This window comes from Austrofundulus limnaeus, unplaced genomic scaffold (assembly GCF_001266775.1).
Source record: "Austrofundulus limnaeus strain Quisiro unplaced genomic scaffold, Austrofundulus_limnaeus-1.0 Scaffold32, whole genome shotgun sequence".
NCBI classification, from domain to species: Eukaryota; Metazoa; Chordata; class Actinopteri; order Cyprinodontiformes; family Rivulidae; genus Austrofundulus; species Austrofundulus limnaeus.
Genome location: NW_013952434.1, coordinates 2,751,086 through 2,775,153, shown reverse-complemented (window position 1 = coordinate 2,775,153; position 24,068 = coordinate 2,751,086). Strand labels below are relative to the sequence as shown.

Below are 24,068 nucleotides of genomic sequence, written 5' to 3'. Positions count from 1 at the left end.
CACACACACACACACACACACACACACACACACACACACTGAGGGTGGATGTTTTATTATGTGATCATTAATGCATCAGCCAAACACACACAAGAGTTTCCGGGTGAGTTTCACACATGGCAGCGTCATAAATAACGCCCAGAAAATAACAGAGGGGAGAAGGGGACTGAAAGCTCGATGAAGGAGAGGCCATGATAATAACAGAAGCAATAAAAGGAGAAGCTTTCTCCCAGCTGTGATTCAGTATCTGAGTGTGTGTGGATAAGCTGGTCTATATGCACCCACTCAACTCTTATCTAAATGAGTCACACTATCCTGTWAATCAACACTTTCAATTCCTTTAGAATAACATCTTACAATGTTACAACCAGCAGGACATTTATGCATTTATCTCARCTCCAGGCTGAAATCTTTAAAAAAGATGCAACACCAGCGCCGTTTTCCTTTCTTGAACAACACACAGACACAGAAAGTAAAACAAAAAAAACAGCTCGGTTTGACAGCAGTTGATGACACCAGTGTGTCATCTAGTCCTTTCTTCTGAGTGAAAGGATCCAGCTGGTTCACTTGTCAATCCATTTAAAGCACCTTCCCAACAGATGTACAGCTGGAGGCGCTCCAGGGAACGTGCAAACACACTTAGGYATGCACCTACACACACACACACACTCCTCTATTACACAATATTCATAGCACTCTGAGCTACTCTTACACCCATTTGCACACAATTATTCCATACTTTTACTTTATGATCTCTCCAAATGAAGCAGCTCTACGCAGACTCACTCTCACACACTTCTGCTCTGTACTGAAAGAAACTATCATATTACTGGTTTAACCTACAAATTATAGTTCAGATTTCCATTAAAATAAGATCCTTCATCTGAACAAATCACAACATTTGATAAACACAGATTATCATTCAAAATTACAGAAGATGACAAGTTACTTACAAGAGTTCCTCTGACTCCCGTCTCTTGCACCAGGTGAGGTGGACATCCCAGCAGGACGCTTTTTGTCCTCGACAGATAACCAAATTGGAAGGAGGGAGCAGGAAGACGGCACAAGTAGAGCACACCACAAACTCCACCGATCACGACAGATCCTGCCCACCGTGCATCCTCACGCTGCCTCTCAGTCAGGCACTCATGCTCCTCAGCACAAAGGATGCTTCACTCGCACATTCTCCTGCAGATCGACACACACACACACACACACTTGTGTGCTCTCGGATGTTAGGCGTCCTGAAAGCCAGAAAAGGAACATGTGCACGTATGGATCGACACTGCACCAGTGTCTGTCCCGGTGAGGGGGGCTGCTGCTGAGGCTGAGGAGGGATGGAGAGGAGCAAAAGATGATTGGAGCGTACCACTGGCTGCTGCTGAGAAAGGGAGGAAGAGGAGGGGTGTGGGGGGGTCAGAGGAGAGGAGAGGAGAGGAGAGGAGAGGAGAGGAGGAAAAGGGTGTGCACCGGAGGAAAAGAAACAAGGAGTTTGTGGAGCTGCAGTTTTGCTGCAACTCATGAATACATTTGGCTCTGACCTTTAAACACTCTAATGTCTTTTAATGCCGCCTGCACACTTTAGATACCCTCTTTACTTATATAACTCATGAGAGCCAAGCTGTGGATCAGTGTCTTAAAAAGTGAGTCGAAAACTCACAAAGACTAACATCTCTTTCATTATTATTATCATACTATTCCCCCGCCACACACACACACTCACAACATAAAAGACTGAAATCACAGCCCCTGTGTGTCTCCACTGSSGGGGGGGGGGGGGGGGGGGCATAATAATCCTCATTACCATGATGCTGTGAACAGCAACACAAATCCACCTGGCTTTGTCTTCTTTATGTCCTCCTCCCCTTTAACTGCACGTGAAGAGCACTTCTAAAAGATGCATCTTTAATAAGTGCGGCTTAAAGAAACTGTCAGGCTGATTGTTGCTTTGTATATTTTATTGCTCTTTACTAAAGTCTAAAAATCAGTAAGTAAAAATTGAAAGCCAGAGTTTTAATTTAATTTAAGTTTCTTTATATGATGAGAAATTTTATTTTGGTTATAGCAGAGAAACTCCATGTTTCCATTTTTACATCTACTGACCCAATGACTGTATAAGAGGCTGTAGTGCAGATAATTTTCACTCATGGTACTTAATCTTTGAATTATATTAAGATTAGACATGGAATACAAGTAACTACAAGAGGCAATTAGGTTAGATTTAAGCACACTTCATAACACTCATTTTATCAATTCATAAAATGTCCCATGAGCCTTTACAATGACTGAAACAGTGTTTTTTGTGTTGTATAGTGTTGATTAGCTCTGACCGCCATCTTGAACTGAATTTACTTCAAAAGAGTAACAAGTTGTAAACATGGATCTAATGATTTGGATCATGTGAAGTAGGGTTGTAAACAACGTCTAGAAAAGATGATGTCATACTTTCTGAARGCATCAGTAAAATTTGTTATTTAGGAGATAATTTGCTGATGAATGAACACTTTGGTAAAACATYATCCCAAATTATTTTACTGTTTTTATTTTATTTTATTGGTTGCAGTTRATACCCATTTGAAAATTAAACAAAAAGAATTTGATGTAAACAAACAAAATCTGTTTTTTGTTGTTGAAACGATTAAATAAAAAGACACGTTCTAAATGTTGAGCCTAAACTCTTCAGTCTGTTCTTCATCTTTTGGACTTGGCTCAAAGTACCSAAGAGGCTGTCACAGCAAAAACAAGACAAATACCAGCCGCCACCATCAATAACTTCTGGATGCAGCTGCACAAATTTAGCTGCAGGGAATTTAAAGGGAAATATTATAAGCCCTTTAATTAGCCGAGGCTGATTACAACAGAATGAGTCAGAATGAGGCGGGGTGAAAAGTGCACGGGCGTGAAATRAACCAATCAAACAATACAGGGTCATTATTAAACTGATAATTGCAGATCTAATGTAGAACCTGATGTGGATTTAAGAATAACAGCATAATTAGCGCTACTCCAGATTTTTGTGTTGCTACTTTGTTTTTGGTGAAAATCCAGACAGAATTTATTACCAAAAAGTTATTTTATACCTACAAAGGCTGTGATTTCTATTCAGGTTGGACCTAATTTATTGCTCTTTACTATAAAAATGAGGGGAATTGTTACAGATTTTTTCCTTTATAAACCCTAAAAGCAACACACACACTAAATTATTCTTACACACTGACATAGAAGAGGGGAAGGTGGATAGCACCTCAGAGTATTTGCCCATCTTTTTTTTCTAAACAAYGTAAAGGGATAAATTCAACGGAGCAAATATGAAGTAAATGAAAATATTTTTATGCAAGATTGTGTCTAATTTTTTGTGCGTTTGATTACAACCAGATGAATGTGTGTAGGTGTACAGAGAACATGAACCTCACTGCAGCCAAAACTTGAATATGTAATAATCTGTGCATGCAGTCCAAACTGAAATGGACCATAAAAGTGCAGCAGCATGTTTATCTTCAGTGTTTTTTATTCTATACAACTTCCTATTCATATATTTCTGTTAATATTTCATAATAATTTACAAACAAAACTCAACAGCACTTCAGCACTTTTCTTCTGCCTTGTTAGAAATATTGTGTATTCGTTTTGAACTTTATCCAACAATTACCAAAGCTTAAAAAAAACTCAACACACAAAAGCTTCAGTGTCAAAAACTAAGTGTACCACGAAAACTGTCAGCTCAGAATGAAAGCAAAAACAAAAAGTACAGTTGCCTTGGAAACAGACAATTTGCATTTGGTTTTATATAATCTGTGCAGAAATGTGCCAACTTTTCCAGGCTGCCTATAAACTTTTTAACTTTCTGTGTTTAGAGGAACATTTGAGAGAAACAAACGGCTCTGATCTTCTTTAAAACTATTTAAAGTAACTCGAGGAGCTGATTATTTTGATGAATGACTCAAATTATCACCTCATACTGTATTTGTTAAAACACCGTTTTTCTTCAGTTTTAGGCACAAGAACATAAATTAGCTTTTTAAATTTGAGCATGTAGAGAAAATTTATGCAAGTATGAAACAAAAAATAACTAAACTCTGAAAAATATGAATGTAAGTTTATAAATGCAGCTTATTTAAACAAATATATTGATCGTTGTTGTATTTAGATTAGGCTCAGATATTCCTATTTATGTGAAGAAAAGCTGAAGGTGTAGTGATGATTACCTGCCTGTACATAAGTTAAACAGTATTGTTTTATTAAAATATGAAATATCGATTAAAACCGGTGGAATAATCTTTACTTTATAGTAACTTTCCAGTGATCCTTACATTATTTTCACCTGCAACCCTATCCTACTTTAGTGAAGCCTTCAGTGGAAACTGTTGAAGCAAACTTTATTTGTTAATTAAAATATATCTGCTGACAGGATGCTGCAGACGATGCCGGTCTTATGAAGTTATATAACTAATTATTTCTCATCCGCTGTGGTCACTTTTTTATTCTCCATCACATACATTTCTCCATATATTTACTTCTGTTTTTCCAAACACTAATTAGTGCATGTAAAGTGACGTCTATGCTGAAGTACTTCAAGATGTCTTCACATGCGATGAAGGCCAACTCACTTGAAAGTGGAAAGTTGTTGCCAGGCAACTCGACACCTCCTGCGGTTTTCTTTATTTCTCTCTTTCCCCTGTCAAATCACACTTTGTCTTATCACCACGAAATAAGACCGGATTAAGTTGGTTTAATAGTCTGAGTGTCAAGTTTGTGAAGTCAAACATGTAATTCATGTGAAAGATGCTTTAAAAAACAGGATCCAAGCAAAGGTGAGTAAAAACAGAAATGTGACGAAACACTGGATGATTTAAACTTTTGGTCAAATTGAGTTTGGATGAATGCAACAGAAAAACAAAACAGGGAAATAAACTAACAACAGGGTATAAAGGCAAAGAAAACAATCTGAAGCACATAATTTGTGTTATTATATAACGACGCYGGCCGACTGAAAGCACATTCTTATTTTAAGAAACGGCCTGCAGGACGCAGATTCTGGAAAAGAAATCCAACACAAGCAGAGAACACAACCACACACACACAAATGTTCAGATAGTGACTCACAGCCACACTTTTCAAAGTTGTCGCAGCCACAGTGAGTCTGGACACGACCCATAAGGCCATCTGTTCTCCTTTTAGCCAACTTCAGGAGACGAACTCAGGAGTGGCTAAAGACGTGGCTTCCAAGTTCCTCACAAGCTTCCCAAATTTTACCTAAAGAAACAGAAGGTCCCTACCGTTTCTCTGCCATTAGCACAGCTTGACCTAATTGTGTTTTAGTTGCACTCATTTTGTTATTTATTTCACTTCTGTTCTCACGTTAAAGTGTGAGTGGCAAAAGCTCTCATGGCACAGCATGTAAGTTCTCACACAGGGTGAGGTGAGGTGTTGGAAGAATATGACTGAGGAAAACACTACAAACTTGGTGTATGTCTAAAAGAAAACTCCATTAAATAAAACTGTACTGTAGTTAAAATGCCTAACTTTAAACTAAAAACATCTTTTGATAAAGTACATTTTGGTCAAACCATGTAAATGACTTGTGAGATGTGATTAATTCAGCTTAAAGGAGGGTATTATGCAAAATCCACTTTTTGAGCTCTCATATTATGTCATTTCTTCTTAAAAATATACTCAGAGTTGCTTTGACTCTTTCATGTTTGAGAAATCCTCAAATCTACTGTGGCCATGCGGAGCTGCCTAAACATTTGCTGGTACAAAGCTCCGCCTATTTGTTCAAAGCTCCTCCCTGTGTCTCAGTCTGCAGCCGAGCTCCCACCCCTCAGAGCACCCGTCCCCCGAAGCATTGCTGTGAAGAAGTGTTGAAGTGGGAGTGTCAGAAACAGTAGGATGTTATTGAAGAGACGGAGGGCAATTTCAAGGCATTATGATGCAAAGCCACATGTATTTTTGACATTTAAAAACAGTGTTTTTATCACAACTAAAGGTAACATAGTTAACTTTAATATCTGCAAGTTTTAACCACTGTTGTGTTGCGAAGGTTAGTTAGCTGTGGCAGCCATCTTGAACTAGGTTGTGTCCAAATGTTAGTTTTTAGTTGCAAACCCAGTATTGCTTTAAGATTTTTATGAAAATTCATACAGTAGTTCACACACACACACAGTTTTTTTCTATCCTCGTGGGGACCTTGCATTAACTTCTATTCATTCTCCAGTGATTTCTACAGCCTAACCCTGACCCTTTACCCTAAAGCTAACCTCACAGGTACATACCTGACCCAAAACCTAACCTAAACTCATTTTACATGTTAGTCCTAAACCAAACACCTGACCCACCATAATTATAAAAACAGTATTGGTATTTCCCCCATAACACGGGGTCCTCACAAGGCTGTGTGTACCAGGAAAATGATCAAAAATAATCCCCACTAGGTAGCACACACACACACACACACACACACACACACACACACACACACACACACACACACACNCACACACACACACACACACACACACACACACACACACACACACACACACACAAAATAAGGCAAAACACCACCTCTTGCTTTTGACAGCATGTAGCAAACTGATGAAACACAACTCAAAATCTATTTTAACTTCTGTTTTAATACCAAAYGGATTTTGGGCAACGCACCATCCACAACAGGCAAGATAATGATGGTTTATAAACCTTCTAATCTTGTTTTAAAAGATCTGATCCTTCACTTTAATATAACTTGTCTGCAACAGACAGGAGAGCAAAATCCCTTCAGCTGATGTCATCTTTGGGAGCATTTTACCCAGAAACACTAACAAACTCAATCTGACTCATCTCCTCTTTGTCTCTGGTGTGCAGGAGCTATTCACCTAACAGCTACAGGCCGGTGCCACCACGCTTTGATATCACTTTGAATTTCCCTTTTTCATTCAGCAGGGAGCCTTTCTTTGGTATCGACCTTAAAAAGCCGGCCTTTTAGAATTGGCTTGATTCCCCCCTCTCTCTCTCTCTCTCCCCACTGATGTTGCATCCCTTTAAACATGACCCAGCAGCTGTCACGGTGAATAGCTCCTCTCAAGAATATTTGCTTTTTTGTGGGAATAATAATTCAGGATGGCACAGTGCTGCTGAAGCTCTTTATGGCGTGACATGACAGTATGCTATAGTTATCCTGGAGACAGACGAATGAAAAGAGTTGATTCATTTTGAATGTWCACAAAACACAAAAGAATTGACTGAAAATACAACACTGATTGACTGAAGTGGTGAAAAACAATATTTTCTTACAATAAAATCAAACACTGCCACAGGATTTTAAATAACTGAATAAACTTCAAGTATAATGAATTTGTAATTAAAAAAATTTCTGCCCCATACATACGAGGGGTGTGGAAATAACTAAACTGCATAAATCACTGCTCTGTGGGACAAAAAGGTCCCTCCAGGTAGATTTAAGGATTCAAGGTTAAAATTCTGACCTCAGCTGTATTTGTAAATAAAAAATGTAAGTTTAGTTTGAAGGCAATGAAAGCCTGAGCAGTGGTACACTGACTGACAACAGCCCCATCTAGTGTTGCAAAAAACAAAACTGTGTCTTTAAATCAAGCAGCCTGACATGGTGTTTGTCTTGTATACAGTTACAGTGCCTATAAAAAGTGTTTAACTYTTGGTTGTTCTCTGTTTTTATTGCAGTCATAAATCAATCATGGTCAATATTAATTATTTTTTACTAAAACTAACTCTACAATGTCAAACTTCAGTTAAATTTCTTGAAAGTAAGAGTAAAACATGTACTGTTAAATAAGTGATTGCATAAATTATTATCCTCATTAAAAGATTGTCCTAATTTAATGCAGAAACAATATGATAATAAAGTACAAGTCAGGAGATGATGTGTGGCTTTGATCATTTTTATTTCTGGATTAGAAGACACTTGTGGGGAAAAAGTAAGAACTGTGACAAAAATAAAAAGGGTTTTGATTTAAAGTTTTCAGCAGATTCCATTTTTTCTTATTTAGGACAGTGATTCCACAGAAACCAAGCAGCAGGGTGAAAACCTAAAAACAAATAGTACAACTGTTTCTCTTTACTCTGACATGGAGCCATGGTTATTATGTGAGTTTTGATGTTTTTCGTTTTTTAGTTTTGATGTTAAACAAAAATAAAGGTTTTACATTAGAATTTTATCAGAACTAGAAGTGAGGACATTTGAAGACAGAGATATCTTAAATGTTTTATTTTCTTCATAAGAAATGATAACTCTGAGAAATTAACTGTTAGTCTTGTTTCCTGTTTTCAGATTTATTTTCTTGAAACAGTTTTTTAAACTAAGCTTGTCTGTTAATTTATGAGGTTAGTGATTTAAGAACCGACAGGAACATCTGTTGCTGGGAGCGAAAACACTTTTAGGAACTAAGATTAGATTTTAAACAGAAGTGTCACCATCTAGTGGATAGAAAAGCTTTAATAAAATCTGAGATTTTAATTGTATATTTTCTTTGTCACTAACAGTAAGACAAGTTTTAGTATTTAAAACCAATTTTTGTTCATTATTTTTCAAGCAAGATAAAGACGTGTTAATACACCTATATAGAAATAAAAACAGTTAATAAATGTAAAGTTCAACGCCTTTTGTCTGAAATTTGTACTTAGATTTCTGATGAGGAAACTGCACTAAAACATGCTCTGTAATTGGACTTTTATTTTGTTAGGTTAATTTTTTTTTTTTTTTTTTGCTCTCTTGTCTGAGCATTATTTCCAGAAGAGGGCAGTGTTGCGTAATTTAAATAAATCTTAAATGTTTTAAAAAACAACCAGGATTCATGTTCTTTTTTCACAATTTGGCAAAGCACTTTTATTTCTTCATCAAATGTATTTTTAATTAATTTATCTGCTGATACAGAAAACAGATACATTTATAAATATCATTGATTTAACTCATGCAAGCATAAAATAAACTGTGATTCTTATAAGCTTGACTATTTGCAGATAAACATTGATGGGTTTCATATTCATAAAGCAACTGTCCTAAAAAATTAATTTATATTTCATGGATCATAATTACTTTTATTATATATTATCCTCTCATTATTAGCAGCATGAAAATAAACGTTTCTTTTGAGATTTTGCTTTTATGACAGTAAATGTGAACGGTTAAATATTTTTAACCTAACAAACCATAAATATTTAAACAAGACCCAGTTTAATGAGTTAAAAATAAACTGTGCAGTTTCTCATTTAAAGTATTAAAAACTAACAAATGTATTGTTTTAGTTCCAAATACAGTGGTTTGCAAAAGTATTCATACCCCTTGAACTTTTCCATATTTTGTCACATTACAACCACAAACATAAATATATTTCTCTGGAATTTAATGTGAAAGACCAACGAAGTGGAAGCAAAATTTTACATGAATCAAAACATTTTTTACAAATAAAAAACTGAAAAGTGCGACGTGCAAAAGTATTCAGCCCCCTTTTCCCTGAGTGCAACCAATTGCATTCAGAAGTTGCCTGATGACTGCTAATGACTCAAAAGGGTCCACCTGTGTGTAATCTAATCTCAGTACAAATACAGCTGCTCCGTGACGGCCTCAGATGTTGGTTAAGAGAATATTGGGGAGCAAACAGCATCGTGAAGTCCAAAGAACACACCAGACAGGTTAGGAATATGGTTTTGGAGAAGTTTAAAGCAGGCTTAGGTTATAAAAAGATTTCCCAAGCTTTGAACATCTCACGGAGCACTGTTCAATCCATCATCCGGAAATGGAAAGAGTATGGCACCACAGTAAACCTGCCAAGACAAGGCCGTCCACCTAAACTTACAGGCCGAACAAGGAGATCACTGATCAGAGAGGCAGCCAAGAGGCCCATGGTGACTCTGGATGAAATGCAGAGAGCCACAGCTCAGGTGGGGGAAACTGTCCACAGGACAACAATTAGTCGTGCACTACACAAATGTGGTCTTTATGGAAGAGTGGCAAGGAGAAAGCCATTGTTAAAAGAAAACCATAAGAAGTCCCGTTTGCAGTTTGCCAGAAGCCATGTTGAGGACACAGCAAACATGTGGAAGAAGGTGCTTTGGTCAGACGAGACCAAAATTGAACTTTTTGGCCACAATGCAAAACGCTATGTGTGGCGGAGAAAGAACACTGCACATCACTCTGAAAACACCATCCCCACTGTCAAATATGGTGGTGGCAGCATCATGCTCTGGGGGTGCTTCTCTTCAGCAGGGACCGGGAAGTTGGTCAAAGTTGATGGGAAGATGGATGGAGCCAAATACAGGGCAATCTTGGAAGAAAACCTGTTGGAGTCAGCAAAAGATTTGAGACTGGGGCGGAGGTTCACCTTCCAGCAGGACAACGACCCTAAACATAAAGCCAAAGCTACAATGGAGTGGTTTAAAAAAAAGAATATTCATGTGTTAGAATGGCCCAGTCAAAGTCCAGACCTAAACCCAATTGAGAATTTGTGGCAAGATCTCAAAACTGCTGTTCACAAACGCTCTCCATCCAATCTGACTGAGCTTGAGCTGTTTTCAAGGAGGAATGGGCAAGATTTGCAGTCACTAGATGTGCAAAGCTGGTGGAGACATACCCTAAAAGACTTGCAGCTGTAATTGCAGCAAAAGGTGGCTCCACAAAGTATTGACTCAGGGGGGCTGAATAATTTTGCACATCGCACTTTTCAGTTTTTTATTTGTAAAAAATGTTTTGATTCATGTAAAATTTTGCTTCCACTTCACAATTGTATACCACTTTGKGTTGGTCTTTCACATTAAATTCCAGTGAAATATATTTATGCTTGTGGTTGTAATGTGACAAAATATGGAAAAGTTCAAGGGGTATGAATACTTTTGCAAACCACTGTAAGAGCTGAAACATTAGACTGCAGCAGTGCTCTTCCTCTGAGCTGCCAGATAACCTCTCTACGCTTTGTTTGCTAAAAGCAGCACAGAAAAAAGAGAGGGAGGAAGTTTTTCTGCACAACAAACACACACCACCGCTCTGACCCAAAAATCTGCTTCTGCCTCCGTCAACTCTGATCCAGACTGAAGTTTACTCTGTTTTTATAAATTATCTAAAGTCACCGGTCTCACTCTGAGTTCTTTGYAACAAATGACTGAAGACATTTTGAACTTTATAAATGTTTATAGACTTTTACACTTTAATAAGGTTTAAGCTGATACAGGTCATCTGGGGCTCAGGTTGGCTCAGGTCACGATTTTCACCTTTGACACTACAAAAAAGAAAATAATAAGCAAAGGTCTAGTGAAACATTAAAGAAACACTTTGAGGAGCCAACATTTAAACATTACCAGAGACGGACCAAAATTCTGCATCACTCAAAATAAATATGCAAGAGAAATTATTTGAGGAAAAGTTTGAAAAATTACAAGTTTCAGGTGTTTGTGTTAGGTCTGCAACAAAATGCTAATATTTTTGATGCCGCTATGAAACATTTACTAAACTGGAACTGAACATTTGAGTCCAGATGGTTTGGATATAAATTAACTAATTAAACAAAAGAATAATAGGTTGTTTCCGTCAGTCACTGATTTTATGGCCATAAAAACTCATTCTTTTAAATCAGAATATTTTTCTCGTCACATTCCTGGTCCAGTATCAGGCTGTGTGACTTTGCATCGTGATGGTCTCAAACAAAACATTGGAGTCAGCCTGAAGTTCTGGGCCCATATTTTTTTGATCAAAGTCTTTTTATTAAATTTTTTAACAAACCACAAAAAAGAACAGACTTACAAAAACAGAAAACAAAACACACACACCCAAAATCCCTCCCATCCCTCCCCTCCTATACCGGATCCACTGAAATAACAAAAATCGATCTTGCATTCATCAAATGATACAATGAACAGGTTTGTGTATAATGAAACAATATTTAACCTTTACACAAAATTATCTGCCGAAATTTTTTCTACATAAGATAWAAATGGCTGCCAAATGTCAAARAATTTGTTTACAGATCCCCTAACAGTATATCTAATCTTCTCTAAATGAATGTAAGACATAACTTCTCTTAACCAATGACCATATACTGGAGGATGTGGATCCTTCCATCAAAGAAGAATAAGTCTTCTAGCCTGTAGAGAGCAGAAAGCTAACACCGTCCTCTGATGTTCACTGAGGGAAGCTTCTGCTGGAGCCATCCCAAAGAGAGAGATGAATGGTGATRGATGAACAGTTCGYCCAAATAGTCCTGAAAAGGTGTCAAAGATGCCTTGCCAGTAACCATGTAGCTTTGGACAGGACCAGAATATGTGTAAAAGTGTGGCAGGAGATTGTTTACAACGATCACACGCTGGATCCAAGTCCCTTTTGAATTTGCACAATCTGTCCCCAGACCAGTGTAGACGATGTACTACCTTGAATTGAACTACAACATGCCTCACACACATTGAAGACGAACATATACCCTGAACAACTTCCTGCCAAACTGCGCCTGACATGGACTCCTCCAAGTCCATCTCCCACCCGCCCCCCAAAGAATCCAAATTGGAGCCAGAAAATGAGTCGAGCAGAGAACAAACTCCACCCATAGAGCGCCCTGCCACAGACCCACACATCAGAATCCCATCCACAAGAGAAGCTGGGGGGCATAGAGGAAAACATCCAGAGCCYGACACCACAAAATGTCTCAGGTGCAAACACCTGAAAAACCGCAACCCATGGATGTCAAATGTCTGTGCCAACTGTTCAAATGAGGCGAACCCACTGTCCATACAAAGACCATCCAGAGAAGTCATTCCCTTCAAACTCCAGGCACCGAAAACAGAGTCCTTTATTGAAGGAGCAAACATATGGCTATTTGACACTGGAACAGACAACAACAACTCTGCACCTTTAAGCAACCTCCTTCACTGATTCCAGACCTCCACCGTGTGAGTTACAACCGGACCAGAAGTACAAGTTGAGATAGGCCGACCAAACGGCAACCGGGAGCAAAGCAAAGCAGAGAGAGAGCTCGCCGTAACCGACCTCCTCTCTAGAATCACCCAAGTAGGAACAGGGTTGTTCTCTCCCAACCAGTACAGCAAGGCTCCAATGTTGGCCGCCCAGCAGCAATACAAAAGGTTGGGGAGTGACAAGCCACCAAGACCATGGGGTAACTGTAACATCTTACTGCCTATCCGTCGATGTTTTTTTTATTCCAAATAAAGGACGACAATTCACTATTTAAATTTGTAAAGAAAGTCCTGGTGAGGAACACTGGCACGCTCTGAAATAAAGTAATTTGGGCAATATTGTCATTTTAATCACGTTGATTCTACCCCCCAGGGGTAGAGGCAGGGATGCCCATGTAGCGATGTCCTTCTTAAGGTTCACCAGGAGAGGCAGAAAGTTTGCTGTATAAAGATCTTTGTGACTGTGAGTTATCCAAATACCAAGGTATTTAAATTCTGGGCCCATATTTATCAAACTTCTTAGAATTACTAAGAATGCTGCTGAGTGGACTGAAGTGTAAAAAAAGTCTTAGTCAAAAGCTGAGCGTAAAAATCAGTTCTCCATTGTCTGCAGACAACACCCACTTCAGACACACATATGTACACACAACCCCGCTCTGTCATTAACAGCTTGGTCTGAGAGCTTTAGTCCAACATTATGCACAGTTTTTTTAACCTTAGTTTCTTTTGTATTTATGACTAAACCTGTTTTCCACACCAACTGAGAATCACACTCAGGTGGGGAGGACAGTTGTGTGTCTTAAGAATTTTGATAATTGGCACTCACACTTAAGTCTGAGAGTAGGAGCAAATCTAAGAAATTTTCAGCACTTAAGTCTAAAAATCCACACTAAAAACGTTTGATAAATACAGGTCCAGATTTTTATTTATTGTTTTTATTTGAATATTAATTTTCTATCAACTCATAAAATGCATAATCAGAAAATTACTGAAGGGCTTCTATGTTTAAATATTTTCAATTTTAAATGGAAAAAGTTAAGAATTTACTGTATTATTATTTTCATTCAGTTTTTTTTTTTTTTTTTTTTTCCTGCAGTAGCACAACCTTCTCATTTTCATTTGTGCTCAGCTGTGCCAAACAATAGTGGTCCATCAAAGAGAAGTGCTTTGGGTCTTCAACACAATGTGAGAAGATTGATTTGTGGCCTCGAGCTTTGTTTAAGTCCACGCTGTAGATCACAAACCCCGACAGGCAGCAGTGCTGGCAGCTGCCGCCGCCACCAGGCACAGCTCCAGCTCCAACCTGAGCCAGAACACAACCACAGGAAGCTCCAGCAGCTCCTGTCCTGTTCCACTAACAACATTCTGTCAACATGAAACTAACGGAATTTAAATAATAATAATAATAAAAAAACTGTAGTTCTTTAAATTATTTTCTTTAAACACACATTAGTATTAGTTTCATAAGTTTTGTAATAAAAGATTTGAACTTGGAAAAGTGTTTCTTCTGCTGGAATTTGTCATTTATTTTGATTTGTTTATTTTAGTCTTAAAAACACCAGAATTTGAACAGAACTTTCTATTTTTTGTCAGTCAGATGTTATGAACTACTCAGAACTCATGTAGCCTTTTTRCAAAAAACTTTTTTACTTGAGTAATTTCTTGGACATCTAATACTTTTACCTGAGTAAAAACATGTTGAAGTACTGCAACTCTTGAATACAACTTGTGTGTACTACCACCTCTGAGTATTAATTATTACACTCCTAATAGCTTCATGCATTTAGGTTTAACCACAGTATCACAGATTAAATCCAAACAATCTATTTTTTCCGAACGCAACACTTTTATTAGTCATTTCTCCACAGGAAAACCACAGAAAAGTAATAAATTAGAACAAGAAGTGAAAATTGTTAAATTAACAGTTTTGTTTTTGACCAGAACTCTTTCAGCCCAAACTGTTTAAAACGTTACCAAAATCACCTTACTGCTCATTATAAAAGTATGTATTTTAATGGAGCGTGCACCATGTGCTGCTTTCAGAATACATTTTTATTCCTGCTTCATTTGTCCCAGATGTTCATCCAGTCATAAACATTACTCCCTCTCCATCTCCTGCTTTCTTCTCTGTCCTGAGGCAACCACGTAAAAAAACACTGAATAAGCTTTAATCTGGATCCCAACGCAGCTCGTCAGCTTTGAACTACTTCTCTTTACGCTCCCATCAGCCAACACTTCAGATCTCTCATCTTTAATTGATTCTGGGCACCAAAGATCTGTTAAGGAGGACATGCATGACAGAAATGACGGGCTTGAGGAGTACTAGAGAGGTGGATATTAAATGAGATATGTGGGTGACTGTTTTTCAGTTTTGTTTTTTAGCTGCAGAGCAGAGATTCATGTTGAGATTTTGTCATGTTTCTGTTCCTGCTTCAGTTTCTGTGACTAATCCCGGTTCACTTCTGACACTAACAGGATCTGATAAACCACATGTTCCTCTGCACTCACCTGTTATCTGCCTGAGTCAGGACTCAAACAAGTAAACTGATAAATATGACATTTGTTATGGTAGAGTTTAATAAATGTGCTGATGCAGTAGGTTTGGAACAGCAGTGAGAAGAGGACACCTAAATATTTGGCCGAGCTCCGACACTCTTCATTTAATACTTTGAATCGATTCTTGGCTTCTGATAAATCAGTAAACGTCTTAAAATGCAGCTTTTAGGGTTTTCAGAGTTGTAGCAGATGAGAGAGACAAAAACAAGAATAAATCCCAATCAATAATCTGAGGTGCACCATCCACCTACCTGCATTGATGAACATCAATTTTATCAGAAAAATAAAATGATGCCATTAAAATGCTGTTTTTGTCAAGCTGTCAAACTGCACACATTGAACAAGGTCAATGACAGCACTATATTTAAAGTGTAAAAGTAATACAGTTACACAGAGCAGTCGAGGAAAAAGAACAGATTGTATTTTAGTTCTTCAACATGAAACATCACATCGAATTAGAAATACCTTGAAAATGAGGGGAAATATTTGAAGATTGTTAAAGCTGCAGCCTGGGAGCACAGCTGACTTCCTAACCTCCTCCCAAGCCTGTGTGTTGGGTGAAGAAGTAATTAACGAGGAAAATGATTAGTCTGACTGAAGGCAGATAGACAGCAGCCACAGGAGGCAGGAACTTCAGACAATGAATTTGGGATGCAGACTTTCGCACATTCGAAAGTGATTTCCTCCAGAGGCGTGGAACCAGAACTACAGCTGTCTTTAGAGATAAACCAGCCTGCTATCACTGGGAGATTCAGTGTCGTGGAAAGTTCAGGAAACGCTGACGCTTGGGATTTTTTGATGTCAGCATACCTAAAGTGTGTCAAACTATACTTCTATCTCTGCAGCTCATTCTGAACTCCTGCAAATCTGAATTTTCTGCTCTTTGAGAAAGATATGAGCCGTCTGTGTGAGCACAGCTCAAATCTTTCATCATCTGGAGAGACGGCTGCGCTGTGAAAACTGTAAAACATGGATACATTAACTTTCCTTTGCTTCCATCAGTGCTACATTATTTAGCTAACAGTGTTGAACTTGGTGCAAGACAGGTACTGATTTAACCAAAAGTTGAAGACGCACCGGCAGGGAGCACACAGTGATGTCTGAGCACGAGCTGTGCAGATGTTTGCCTTGAATCTTATCACATGTGAGTCTGATGACAGGAACTAAACCCAGACAGGAAATTAAGTTGAGACTTTTGAACATGTGGGGGTGAAACTACAATCATCAAACTCCACTGATGATTAGTTTCTTCAGGGCTTTTAAGGTTAAAATAGGTTACACTTTTAACCAGACTGTGGTGATGATTGGGATTCAGGGTTATAGGGAAAGTAAAAGTATTATATTAGTACCTGGACACATCTTTAAAATCCAAACTTAAAAGCAGATGTGTGCAGTTTGAAATGTTTAACCTGTTTAATCAACAAGTTAATGAATTTTACTTTGTCCAAAATTTGTCTCAGCTGAATTATCAAGTGTAACAGTAACAGTGAGCAATTTTGGAAYACAAACTACCCCCAAAAGAAACAAATCACCTACATAAAAAGTTCAAAATTAGCTAAATTTAATTAACAGTTAACATTTATCCTAACGTTCAACAACTAAACTCTTGATTAAAAAACACACAATTGTTAAAATAAGAGTTTAGTTTCCTCAATGTAGAGGACATCCATAAAACAACAGAATATATCTACCATGTTTTTGGCTCCTTCTAATCTCTGTTACTTCAGGACGTCCAAATGTTCCGTCACTGCAGCTCTCTGATGACATTAGTGCTCTGAGATCCTGTTAAAGACACATTACACATTTAATAATAAAACCTTGGTGCAAAATTTCAAAGAAACATTTGCTCAAATACATATATAGCTATTGTGAGAAAAAAGGTATTAGTTAAAATGTGAATGACTCAGCTGTCCTCAGAATGACCGAAGCACAAAAGGCAACATGTGTAATGATGTGCAGTTTGGAAACCAACAGATCGGTAAATATTTAAAGAAATAAGCATTACAGTTAGAACTGTACCGACTTTCTAAATATTTTTACAACCTTATGCAACCATAGTGTTTTTTCACAAGAATGCATGCATGTGTACAGTTTGTTTAAATTCTTCCTGCAATAATCACTCCTATTTTATTCAGTCTGTAGCTCAACACGATGGATGGATGGATGGATGGATGGATGGATGGATGGATGGATGGATGGATGGATGGATGGATGGATGGATGGATGATCAACTATTTAGTCTCCGCTATTGACATTTTGTAGAAAGTTTTTTTCTTATTGTTACGATACCAAAAAACTGCACATCTTCTATCATTTCCAAAAAGAGCAATATGAGCAACTATTTCCAGCTATGAACTGCAGCACAACACAACCTTGCAGTGTGTGTACTCTCACAAAGACACACACACACACACACACACCTGGAGTCAGCAGCGGACCATAATCCTACAAGGACAGACCACTTCTTAGAAAAAATGCCAAGCAGGCAGGGACGTCTCCACCTGCATGTGTTTCCGAGGCAGACTAATCTTTTCCATCATTACTGAGGTCCTGACGGAAYCATCCATCACGCCGTCCTTCATCCTCCACCCGCCACATGCAGCACACACACTTCCAGCATGAATTCATCTTCACATTTCAGTGAAAGCTGACTAAATCCTCAGATTCAGAAGTTAACATTTACTGAATACGATCAGTAAGGATTAGGACGTGGAAACTAAAGTTTATTGGATGTAAACATTTGTTACCGATGGCAAAAGCAAAGCTGTTAGTTTGTTCTTCCACATATTGATATTTTGAAGATGTTTTTCTTGGTAATCTGCAGCCGTAGCCAAATATTTGGAGGCGAGCTTTGTGGCTTTTTAAAAAACGCTTTCAGTGTAATTGAAAATAATAAAAAAAAGCCGAGGAGATAAAGAAATAACTGGCTGGTGAAGACCTCAAAATTCCTTGAAGTCACATTTCTCGTTTGTCTTCTGTTGAGGTTTGTGGTCCATCATCATGTTATGCAACAAGCTTTGGCGCCCATTTCTCCCAGCATAGTTTGAAAACCTCACTTATTTATTACATGGGAAGAAAAATGGCACTGATTTGGTTTTTAAACTTGAGGATCGATGGTCTACGWATTGAGCAGGTTTCACAAGTGAAATATCTGGGTTTTATTTTAGATTCTAATTTAAATTTAGAAAAACGTTAAGATGGTGAGCAAAGCAGCAAAAGTAAAGAGAATGTTTACTATTTCATGTTGATGTTAGTTTGTTGATCTGTAGAATTTTAACCARACCAAATCACCATTTAGACACCTTCTACTCTGCTTATTGTTCAATTACAATATAAATCATATAATATAAAATATTTTCAGTTGTTTTATGGTTATCTTTACCAAGTAAATAGAATATTCAGTAATTCCTCAAAMCATTTTTAAACAAAAATTATTCAAATTTATTCTGTACTTTACTGTAAATGTGCTGATCAAAAAGCAATATTTTAAATGCAGATTGCTCATATTTACTATTTAGTTAACAGCAAATTATTWAAAAAGTATAGTCTTAATATGAGAAGAAACGCTTTGACATATTCTTAGATCTCCTCGGCCTCCCACATAAGACCTGCCGTGTGGAACACATTCTGAGTGAGATGCAGAAAATAAAGCTTTACACTGCAGAGCTGTCACCAAAAATAGCATTTTAATTGGTTATCTGCAGTCTCTGAATTTGTGCAGCATTCGACACAGACGTCATGCAAAACAATCCTGATTACTTAATGAAAACTGGGTCACTACTAATCAGCAGTCACACGAAGATAAGATGATTATGAATGAGGTTCAAATCAGATTCGAAGGGAACAAAAACACAACGTCTTTTACTTCAAAGCTGATCGAGCCTTCAAGTAAATAAAAAAGTCAGACTGTTACGTTGTGGCTTCCAGAGAGCCAGACCCCCTCTGCCAGCTCTTTAGTTCTGTCTGACAGCTTCCATTCTGCTCGGTAACGGAAATCACCACCTTCCTCGCCTGAATCCACCAGCTCCACTCTCAGAAACATTTCTCTCTCTAAGATCATGGAAGCCAGCAACAAATCTGAGGCTTGTCTCGCTCGTGGTAATCCAGGCGAGGAACGAGAGATTCCTTGACGAGGAGGTGGGCAACTTTTAACCCCTCTGATGCTGACGTCCTCTTTACGTCTCAGCAATGAGAYATCTTTGTCATCAGAGCAGGATGAACTTGAAGAGCTCTGATTGGATGAGTCAGAGCTTATGGATGACTGCGTGTCCTCTGATTGATTGAGATCCACCTGGTAGACTAACTTTCTGTTAGYTTGTCTGCTGACGGACAACCATCGCAGGGAAAGACATCTCGTCATGGCCAGCCACAACTCTTGAGGTCTGAATAAACTTGGCCTGGGCCGATTTGTGTCACAGCTTCTTGTCAGTTCTGACTCCACCACGTCTGAGACTGAAACACCACAGGAGTTCTTTGGTTCTTCTTCTCYTCCCTCGTTTTGGGAGTTTATGTGCCGGTCCTCCTCAAAGCTAAAAGAGCCGCTGAACTTCTGACTCCTCTTCATGGCACKATCTGCTTCCACGTCTGAAGCAGACGATGAATCCTCATCCGGTGAAAACTGATCATCTGAATCCGTTGACCATGGTTGTTGGTGCTCTTCAGATTCAGAGGAGCTTGCCCTGTGACCTCTCCTCATACTTCACCAGTTCCTCTTATTCCTTTATTCTGTCAGCTGCTCCTCGCTGTTCTTGTCTTGGTTTGACCCCAGTARATAAAAACCAAATGATGTCATCGATGCTATCAGAGGAACAGCAGCTACAGCCGCTCTGCTAACATGGCGCTTCCTTACATAGTCTCTGCTTCAAGAGGCACAGCTTTGGAGTTGGGCAGCAATGACACTGTGATGTCACGTGCACACACACACACACAAACCCCAGCCTGGCTATGTGTTCACACTCCAGTTGAGTGAGCAGTGACTTGCCTTGAAGGGAAGTGATGCCACATTGCATGATGTCATACCTAGCTGCAAACTATAACTCTGCAAACACTCAGTGTTTGTGCAGGAACCCAGATGGCAAACAAATAAAGCTCAAAAACTGAGCCAACAAGAGCTTGTTTGGACGATTTAAATCTTCTACGCATTAGAATTTGTTTTGTTGCTGTGGGTAATTATAAGAAATTACACACTCAGTGTGAACAAAACGTTTGTTTAAATTCACTAGAAGAAGATGGAGGACGATTAACCATGAAAAACCTGTATTAGGCTGCTCCTATTCTGTAGATTAAYAAATGCAGAAAAAAATTGAACAAGTGGAGAGAAACAAAACATAAGAGATGATGTGCTGCTAAATGTGTAAAACAGAAACATTATGACAACTGTTACTTTTAATTATAAATAATACTAGAGATATTGCATTTCCTGCAAAAATGCCATGTGATTGCTTATTGTTGAATACTTTTGTTGAAAGATGCTAAAGAAGCCGAAATACTTTTAAACACTGTACTAGTACACTGTATTGCTTGTTGAATTTTAACAATTGAGGTAAAACTCAAAAGTAGCTAAATGATGGCTGAAGAACCCAATTTGTGAAAACAAAAGTTTCAAGGTGCAGAGAACAGCTGAAAAATACAGAAATATGCAGAAAACAAATAGAGCTGAAAAAAATGAAGAGGGAAAAAAGGAAGTGAAAGAAACTAAATAAAAACTTAAAGTAGCAAAAGAATATCAGAAAGGGTCAGACTGATAATATAGAAAAAAGCTAAAATCAGGCAAATTTAAGAGAGAAAAACAGGGGCGGCTGTGGCTGAGTGGTTAGTGGAGTCGTCTTCCAATGCAAGAGTTGACAGTTCAATTCCACTGCTATTCAGCCATATGTTGAAGTGTCCTTGAACAAGACACACTGCCTCTGATGTGCGTCTCATCAGTACGAACATGATCTAAAGCTCTGATTAGTCTCTATAAAATATTTATGTAGATTAGCTTTGTAAAGAGATGTAGCAGAGTGCTGTATGGATGGGTAAATGAGGGCACAGATTGTAAAAAGCATTGAGTACCCTGGTTGGATAGAAAGGTGCTATATAAGTACAGTCCATTTACAAAAATAGAAACTGAAAGAAGCTGAAATTAACACAAAGAAGCTAAAGACAGCCCCATTCATTTTAATTGAGAACAAAAATGGTTAAAAAATAAATTAAAAAAAGCTAACTAGTTGAAAAAGTATAAATTGCTGAAGTAGCAAAAGTGATAGCTGGAATGTCCTGAAGGAGCTGAACGTTTTGAGATATAAATTGTTGAATTAAGACAAAAATTACGTAAAGAGATATGTGCTAAAAATTGTAGAGATAAAAAATCTCAGTGTGAATGCTTGAAAATTTTACCCAGGTGGAGCAGCAGGCAGCTGTGTGAACAYCTGCAGAGCAGTCAGGGAAAAGGTKRTCAAGAACACCACGACATGTAGGCATGGCAGAAAAAATAATACTTTCTGGTTCTCTTACCACTGTGCCACTGTCWCAAAAGAAAAATACTATACCCTGTTTACCATTTTAATTTAATTCTTTAACTCAACACCACACAACTCTTCCTAAAGTGTTTTCACAGCTAAATTTGCTTACAAACCAATGGTAGTCAATATAAGCCAACACAACAATAATATCGCAATAATTTTACCAGTTATTTGAATTAAATTTGGATGTGATAGAAGCTGAAAATCATCAACAACACAAACTCCAAATGCAACATAAGAGTGCACATGGCATTATTTTCAATGTTCAACCAAAGCTATGATGATCATTCCTCAGCATAGATTAGTTTCAAACTCTGCGGGCGATTTGCATTCCTTAGAGGAGAACTTGTGGAGTCAGAAAGAACAAACTAATCAGATGAACTTGCTTTCCTGAACTGTAAGCAATGGGKTTTTTTTTTATCTGAACTCAGACTGTATTAAATCTGATCGGTGGCTCAGAGCCCACCACCGGCTGTGATGTAACAGAGAGATACAGGAGAGCACATGTGAGTGTAGCAGTCTGCTCATCCAGCACAGTTCTGGGTCAAGAGTGGAGTTATCTTTTTTTCCATTTATGGCTTTATAGTGGCAGCTCGTGTTTCTGCACCGAGCCGCTGAACGGTTGCATCATGTCGGGCCAAAGGACGGCCGCCTGGATCGACTCCATGCTGGCTGACCTTATCGCACAGAGATGCAGACTTGTTCCAGCTGATAAGGAGGAAAACTCTGCACGTCTTTGAGGAATGAGAATACTTACACCTCAGTAGAACTATATACTATTTATCATATAGTAAAGCTTACATTTTCAACTGCCTTCCTTTATGAACTAATACTTTTTTTTCAATGCGATTCAATTTTAAAAACTGAACATTCAAGCTTTAGAATTTGCATGCTCTGATATGTTTTTAAACCCTCCCACGTCAACACGGAAGGTCATTTGTTTGTACAAAATGTCAAGTTCTTCTCCCCAACATAGTAAACAAATGTGCAGGCCACTCTTTGAACCCACCTCTCTCTGTTTGTGTGAACTGGGTCGTAGTAAGTCTTTTTTCGGAATCAGCAAATCGATCATTAACCCAAAGTTTGAACTAAATCAAATCATGMTGCCAACTTTTCCACGAGTTTCTCAACATTCCTGAATGAATCAAGTCAACAGACCCAATCTCCACACAGTTAACGGACAGGAAGCTGCTGAAAACTAATGCAAATTAAGGAASCATGAATTTTATTCTGCTACTATTAACTGCGATTGTTCGGTTTCATCCAAATCACTGCAGCCTAACCAAGATGAGCGCAGAAGTACAGACACTGCCTCAGCTCTAAATTGTCCCCATGGCAAATAAATAAGCTTGGCTGAACAGCATTCTTAAGCATGAAGCTGCAGTTCTCCTCACATTTCCTGCCTCCATCACAATGCAGCACTRTTGAATAATAAATCATAAAAGAGGAGCTGCTGGGGGGGATGTGATGAAGCAGAATAAATACTGAGATATTCACTCTCAAAGATAAAAGCTTTAACCAGTTAGGAAAAATAAACTAATATTAGCTTTTAGGTTGCACGAAAGGGTTTTCGTAGAACAAGAGGCATTTAACATGACTAAATAACTTATTTCACTTACATCCCATTAAAGTTTGATTAGTTGTGTCACCCCAGCTCTGTGACCATTTCCAGGCAAACAATTCATCTACTTTGCCTTCATTTTAACCTAATTGTTTTTGACTATATTGACATTTTAAAAGACTGATTTGGAAAAAGTATGCTTTCGCCTTAAACAAGCACTAATAGTGTGGAAAAGTAGAAGAGAGAGTCAAAGCTGCTGATATGTAAAATTCATAAAAGCTTGAAGCAGCAGAAACCAGGTGAGGCAGAAAGCTCTTCTGCTACTCACAGCTATTTCTGGGCTGCATTCCTATTAATTATTAACAAAAAGCTAAGGAAAAAAACCGAAAACAAGCCTCTTACCGCAGCYCTTGTTGCTGAAATGTCAAATTCATTAGGTTCAGGTGTGTAAACTTGCCCTCAGCTGCGTGCAGCACAGCCGACGCTGGAGGGCGCTGTTGGCTCCACACGGTTCAGCCMGC

General features: G+C 38.3%; 1 protein-coding gene across 3 annotated transcripts in view; it reads right to left on the bottom strand.

Moving 5' to 3' along the window:
• dtnbp1b (dystrobrevin binding protein 1b) overlaps positions 1-24,047 on the bottom strand; it is a 49,636-nt gene extending 25,589 nt beyond the window's left edge. Inside the window, exons 1-2 of one of the 3 annotated variants that reach the window (XM_014005874.1) lie at positions 23,950-24,047; positions 17,175-17,265 (exon numbers count right to left, since the gene is read on the bottom strand). In XM_014005874.1, the coding sequence (XP_013861328.1) occupies positions 17,175-17,250 (76 nt within the window). In that variant the 5' untranslated portion in view covers positions 17,251-17,265; positions 23,950-24,047. Of the gene's footprint in view, positions 1-953; positions 1,312-17,174; positions 17,266-23,949 lie in introns of those variants that run through there. The other 2 variants (XM_014005871.1, XM_014005875.1) reach the window with 2 other exon arrangements.
• Between the last annotated feature and the right edge of the window lie 21 nt (positions 24,048-24,068).